The sequence below is a fragment of the Calliphora vicina genome, chromosome 3 (genome assembly GCF_958450345.1).
Source record: "Calliphora vicina chromosome 3, idCalVici1.1, whole genome shotgun sequence".
In the NCBI taxonomy this organism is placed as follows: Eukaryota; Metazoa; Arthropoda; class Insecta; order Diptera; family Calliphoridae; genus Calliphora; species Calliphora vicina.
Genome location: NC_088782.1, coordinates 31570551 through 31577938, shown reverse-complemented (window position 1 = coordinate 31577938; position 7388 = coordinate 31570551). Strand labels below are relative to the sequence as shown.

General features: G+C 31.3%; 1 protein-coding gene across 1 annotated transcript; it reads left to right on the top strand.

Annotated features, from left to right (window-relative positions):
- The first annotated feature begins 956 nt into the window (after positions 1-956).
- LOC135955375 (putative uncharacterized protein DDB_G0271606) lies at positions 957-2648 on the top strand. Its single transcript, XM_065505727.1, has one exon. It carries the CDS (start codon positions 957-959, stop codon positions 2646-2648), a length of 1692 nt encoding a protein of 563 aa, XP_065361799.1.
- The last annotated feature ends 4740 nt before the right edge of the window (positions 2649-7388 follow it).

Below are 7388 nucleotides of genomic sequence, written 5' to 3'. Positions count from 1 at the left end.
TGCTCAATCGAAGTGTTTAGCTTTGGTGGGGTTACAAAGAAAAGATTATAAAAATTTGTGTTTTGGAATATCCTACTATAATTATTGTACAAAATTCCATCACTATTTACTAATCACACTTTTTATATACAACGTCTATGAAGTATTTCCTATAACAAAATTTCCATTAAAACAAAGAGCTTAAATTAAGGGTCAAATATAAAATCATTGAAGTGTAAAAGAACAAGTAAAATATTTTACTTACAAAGAAATAAATTCTGTTGATTGTTAAACTTAATACAAAAACAATGTAAAGGTCAGCAAAGTTAAACCGTGTTAACTGATTAAGGTGATGTTGATGGTTTGTTGGTAACGATGATTTATATATGTACATTTTCTTTCAACATAAACAGATGGATCATTTTAACGGAAATGTAAACCATATGGAAAACAACAAAAAATATTTTAAACAAAAAAAAAACGCTTAACAATTGACACAGTTTTAAACTTATTGACTTTGAATTGTGAGAATTTTCTTCTTGATGAAGTTTCTTTAATAACCTTGGCATCAAACTAAATGTAGGTGTTGTGTTAAACAAGAATAACGAAATAAAATTCGAAGGTTACAGTGTGTGTTTAAAGAAAATATTTGTGGAAAAAACCGCGCATAAAATTAATATGGAAAATGTATACAACAAATTTGCTAATCCAGTTGTTTGTTTCGAGAGAAAAATAAAGGGATTAAAAAAGTGGTTTAGCAGATCTTTTATTTAGTAACTGTTACTAGAGAGGATAATTAGTGGCACACGTGTTTTTTATGACCCATCGGCCATAAAATATGAAATTAACCATTTTTAAAAGGTACAAACTGCCAATTAGCTTCTTATTAGATAAAATACCTGAGTAACGCTGAAACCACCCTAACACCCACAACCGCTACCTCTACAGTTTACAGGTACCTGTTTTGCATATATAAAATGTCCTGCAATTTGGCAAACATCATCAGTACAACTCAATCATTTTACGTAATCACATCGTTACAAGAGTTTTACAAACAAAGGCAACATTATTTTACATCTTTACATTTTAAAAAGCCGCTTATAGCTCAAATGGCACCTCAAAACTTATCTTTATCGATAACCAGGGCTGCACCAAAATCTGTGGCAGCCACAAAGAACATGATACAACGCCGAAAGCCATTACCAATCTCACCTTTATCGACAAACAGCCATATTATCACCAGTTCTAAACCAAAATCTGAAGCAGCCAAGATGCAACAACAACAACCATTACAGCCTCAACAAAAACCATTAAAACCTAAACCATTACTGCCTCATCACCAACAACAATTGCAGTTTCAGCAACAACAACACTTACAGCTTCAGCAACACCAACAACTCCAGTTTGAGCAACAATTACAGCTTCGGAAACACATACATCTTCAACAACAACAAGCATTGCACATTATGCCAGTACAGCAGCCCCATCTGCTACAAGATAATCTGCAACCTACGCTGTTACTGCAACAACTGCCGCTTCTACCACATCAACTTCTAATGCAACAAGAGCATCAGCAACTTCTACTAAAACAGCAACATGAGCAACTTATGTTAAAACAGCAACTCCAGAATCAACCACAACACCGACCATTGCACCTTCTGCTACCGCCAGGCCAGCTTCTGAAACTAAACAACGGACATTTTATCCAACTAACACCAGGACAAATTATGCAACTACGTATAGAGCAGATTCCGCCACAACAATTAGAGCAGCTTAAGCTACAACAGGCAGCACGGAAGCTTCAGCAAAAGCAACAATTACAGCAGCTCCTGCAACAACAACAACTACAGCAGCTTCAGCAAAAAGCACCACTACAGGTGCAACAAAACCAACCAAAGCAGCTTCAACAACAAGCTGCACCACTGCAGTTGCAGCAACAAAAACCATGTCAGCTTCAGCCACTACAGGCGCAACAACAACCACATCAGCTCCAGAAACAACAACCATTACAGCAGCTTCAGCAACAAGCTACACTACAGGTACAACAAAACAAACCAAAGCAGCTTCAACAACAAGCTGCAGCACTACAGGTGCAGCAACAAAAACCAAGTCAGCTTCAGCCACTACAGGCGCAACAACAACCACAGCAGCTACAGCAACAAGCTGCACCACTACAGTTGCAGCAACAACAACCACGTCATCTTCAGCCACAACTACCAATGCAACGTTATCAACCGACACCACAATGGCCAAAATCTTGCTACCTCATTTATTTACATCGTGCTGAGCTGAAAAAGCGTAAAAAGAAATCTGGACGCATAACTCGCTCCAAATACCAATTGTCAAATGAACTCATCAGAAAAAACTTGATAAATATTCATAGATGTACTCCAGATTATTTGGAAACTTATTGTGAGCACATGAATTACCAGAAGGTTTTGTCTAAAGAAATTCTACGCTTAAAACGAACTGAATTCGAGGAAATCGAAACAAAGCAAAATCGATCTAATACAAAATTGCAACAAAGACAAATGCTACCACCATTCCTGGAAGAGCTGGAACGACAACAAAATGAGGAGAGTGATGATGATGATGAGCAGCAGCAATATGAGAAGAGTGATGATGATGGTATTGAAGCCAGCAAAGAAAATATTAAAAACTCGAGTTAATTTTCTTTTCGAAAGACCAGAAATGCAGTGGACAAGATTTTGTGATTTTTCTAAAAATCATTTAATTTATATAAATCTCCTATGATTTTATATATCAATAGTCATTATGTAAATAAGTATATTTAATAAATTTAATAATATTTTCAATTAATTATTTATTGTGTTTTTAATTCGTATCAGTAGGGTAGCCATTCGAATACAAATTTATCTAATAATAGGGGAAAAATATTTGAATGTATAACAAATTATTTGATCAATAACTATAAAAAATTAAACTTTTGAGCAACTTTCACAATTTTAAAATCGTATATGCAGTTTTCGACATATTTTTACTTTAAATTTTTTACGAAAAACCCGTTAAATTTAACTGAATGTTTTAAAGACTGAAATCTATGGAAGTTAATCTCTTAGTTAAGTACCATTTGTTATTTTGACATTTAAGGATTGTGTAAGGAACTGCTAAATTTTCATTTTACAGTTAAATTCCAGAAGTTTATAATTGGGTTAAAAATGCAGGATTTACAATCCTTGAACGCGATTTTTGTTTTTAATAACTTGTTTATCATTTTGTCAAACAGCAATTTCAAAGAAAATCATTTTTACACCGAATCATTACTTGACATGAACAAAACTATACTTCAAAATAAAAATTTTAAACAAAATTTATTTTTTTTTCCAAAGTTGTTTTTTCATTATTTGGAAATTTTTTTTTTTAATTTTTTTTTAGTATTTAGCGAAAAAAACTTTTGGTAACAAAATTCGGGTTAAAAAATATTTTTTCCGATTTTGACCCCGTGTAGGTCCAACTTACTATGGTCTTATATACTTCGTTGCAAAGGTCTTTGAAATATCTATCATCAGATATCCATATCGTCTATATTAATGACTTAAGGTAGGGTCACACATTGCAAATATTGGACGAAAAAGACTTAACCGCTAAATGAAATATATTTAAATTTTTTTATTTATTGTCAAAAACTCCTTTTACTTAAGACAGTTCAAAATATTTGCCATGTGTGACCCTACGTTTAGTTAGTAAGGTAGGGTCACACATGGCACACATGGCTGATTTTTTAGGATCATGAAAATCGTTATACACCGATTTAAATCTTTCTTTTTTAACAACCGAATCTATTATTCAACTCAATCTCCAACAAACCGAAACATTAAAATTTTAATGAATAAATTTGAAGGATTTTCATTATCTTAAAAAAAATCAAATATTTTTTGGTGTATACTCACTTGAGGGTCACTGTAGGTCAAAAATCGAGGTTGTACTTATGTCTCAGCCATTTGTGGACCGATTTTGTCGAACCGAGCCGGAAAAATGCCGGTGATATTGATGTATGAATCGTGTATGTGAGTTATATGGGGGCTTCGGAAAGTTGATTTCAACAGACAGACAGACGGACATGGCTTAATCGACTATAAGGATCCAGAATATATATAATTTATTGGATCGGAAAATTATATTGTGGAAATTACAAACCTTCTCACGAAGTTGAAGGGTATAAAAACGGATCCATTACAATAACCCGAAGCGTTAGATATCGTATGTGAAGCCTGGTCAACCAGCCAAATCGACACCAAAGACAAATATCCATGTCGCCAAAGTAATTCTGGCCAGACCATCACAGGGAACCCGTTCCAAAAGCAACTGATTCGATTGAAGAGAGCTTTGGCCGAAAAACGTGCAAATAACCGTCAGTTTCAATTAATTTACCGAAGGCTCTATATATTGTTCAAGAATTTTAGTACGAAAAATTTGATATGAGCAACAAAATACGACTATACTAAATCCTGGCCGTTGTAACACAATTTTTCAGTACAATATATATCATTTTTTTTTAAGTATAGATTCGGCCTAACCGAATATAACACTATTACTTGTTTTTGTTACATACTAACAGCGAGATTTTGTTCAGTGTACGATTTACGAAAAAGTAGATACAGAATAAAACTAATAATTTTAAATTTTCTTTTTCTTTTCAGGTATGTACCATTTTATTTCTGAAATTTTGTAATCGAGCTAAAAATGTGAGTTAATATGCTTAAAATTATATTAATCAATGGAAAATATGTATTATATGGTTATGTGAATAAAAATTATTCGAATAATCGAAAGAAAAAAATACTTTTATTCGAATTAATAAAAAAAAATTCAGTTTAGAATAAAAAATTATTCGATCAATAATCGTCGAATAATCGAATAAATTTATTTTCAAGCTAAAAATGGTTTATATAAAATAGAAATTTTTTAAAAAAAAAAATCGCCAATAAACAAACCAATAATTTATAATGTTAAACAAAGATTTTCATCATTGGAAATTTTACAAGAAACTAGTTTCTACATTTATTTTTCATAAATTTCGGATTAAGAACTCAAAATTCCAATATTAGCAAACATTATTAACTAAAACACGAAGACTTTGTTGCAATTTTAATGATAACGTGATGAAATCTTGTTCATGGCACCTATTAACTTCCTCTCGAAACTGCGCTAAAGAACTTACAAATTTGTTAAATACCTTACAATCATATACATATGTATCTCATAAGTACATATATTTATGGTCATATAAAACTATATAATTTGACCAACCCAGCAAAAACTTGGTAATTACATAACTAGAAGTTGTCGTATAAAGAATTATGAAGAATTTATTATTTCTTTTTATTTATTCGAACAAAATTAAACTCTAATAATTGACATGCCTAGTACATATTATATAATGGCACTATCCCAATATTTCTTATAGTTTATTCAGTATAAATTTCCAGGTTTTCTGATACGAATTATAATCATTCTAACTTGTCTAATGTCTGAAAGAGAGTTTACAAACAATAATTTGCCTCTCATGGATTTGTCTGACGCATTTGGAAACTTCTGTTGTAGTCTCGCATCTATTTTAAAATTTAAAAGGTAGTATATAAGAATATGCATAAACACAGTTTTTGAACATATTTTTCCCGTCTTAGGAATTGTGGTATTTTAGTGAAGACAATGGCAAAAGTTATTCCTTCGAATTTCTTCACGAAAAATCACTTTATCATGAATTTTCTGTTTAGGAAACTTTTTTTTTTGGAAATGAAACAATGTGGAATATTTTATTGCTTTTGATTACGTAATACCCGCTAAAATCGTTTGCAATCCAGATTTTACGATGAATAACCGGATGGATCAGACTATTGCAACTACCTTCATCTTCCGAAGAATGTCGTCTAAATATTCAATGACGTTTCAAGTTCACATGAAAGGATCAGATATGATATCTATTATGACCAGCTGAATTTGAGATTTAGAAATGAAAAAAACTTTTTCATCCAAAGATTCATCCAAGTATTTCCTGACAATTAAAATTCAAATAACTGTTTATTTATTTAATTTAAAAAAAAGAATGCAAAGTATTTTTAACAAAGACTTAGATATTTTCAAATGTCCAATAAAAGTATGGAGTACTGGCTGGCGCGGTGCGCTTCGCCACCCCAATTAGAAGAATGAAATAGTACTATTAAGTCTCCTAATGAACCACTAAAGTTTCAAGTTTATTGGTTCATTTTAATGTGAATTCTAGCTCATTCGAAACGCATTATTAGAATTAAAAAAGTGCCATAACGACCCACATTTTGTATTCCCACTCAGCATCATGAATGCCTAATTTCATATTTCTGGACCTATTATTATTAAAAATGCAAAAGAAATGTACCATTCGAGTAACCTTTTGCGAATTCTAACTCATTCAGAATCATGTGTGTCTAATTTTTAGGTTTATAACTATAAAATATTCCAAAAGTACTATTACAATAAAGAAATAGTACTATAGCCAACTATTGTGTACATAAGTAAAATAATTTAATATGATAAAGAGTACAATTAGAAGACAAAGTACCAATTTTCCACAATTGAACCGCCGTCAATTTTGAAATCACAGTAATTTCCTATAGGTTCAATATTATAGAAAATTCAAAAAGTACCATTTTGAAGAACGAAAAAGTACACCTTAGTTTGGTTTAGTTCTCCTTTTTTGGTATCATAATACTATTGAGCCCCATATTCTTGAATATTTCTTTACTGAGAAGCTTATTAGCCAACTTTAATGTATATAAGCTAACTAATTTAATATATTAAAAAAGTACCATTCAAAGAAAATGTACCAATTTTCCTTTACCTTCTTGAACAACCATCAAGTTTGAATTTTAAATTTGTTAGCTTTTCCTATATTATGAACTAATTTTGTTTCTATAACACTTGATATTTAATAAATTATCACAAAACCGACCGAAACCAATCGGTTTTCCGAAACCGCTGTTTTGAAATTCTTCGGATACAACTAGACAGCCTTTGCTGAGAGGTTCTTTCATGGGTAAAAAAAACTTTCGACTGAATCAACAGTCGCTGTTTTGACATGGCAATCTGTGGTCTAGTGAAACTGAAACGAAGATATCAGCATCGTGGGAATGTTGTTAATTTTGGCTACATTATAAATATATTAATGTATGTTTTACTTGTTTAGACATTTAAAAACCTCTCCAAATCTTAATAGTCTATTTATTTAAACCTACCACATGCAAATGTTTAAATACCCAAAAATCGTGATTTGTTAAAAGCTACTCTCATGCATTTAAAACTTAAATAGTTAATATTTTCTTTTTTTTCTTTCTTTCCACAACTATTTAATTCATCGTGATTTAAGTTTTCATCAAATAAAACTTTCGTGAATTCATTTTGCTAAATAACTA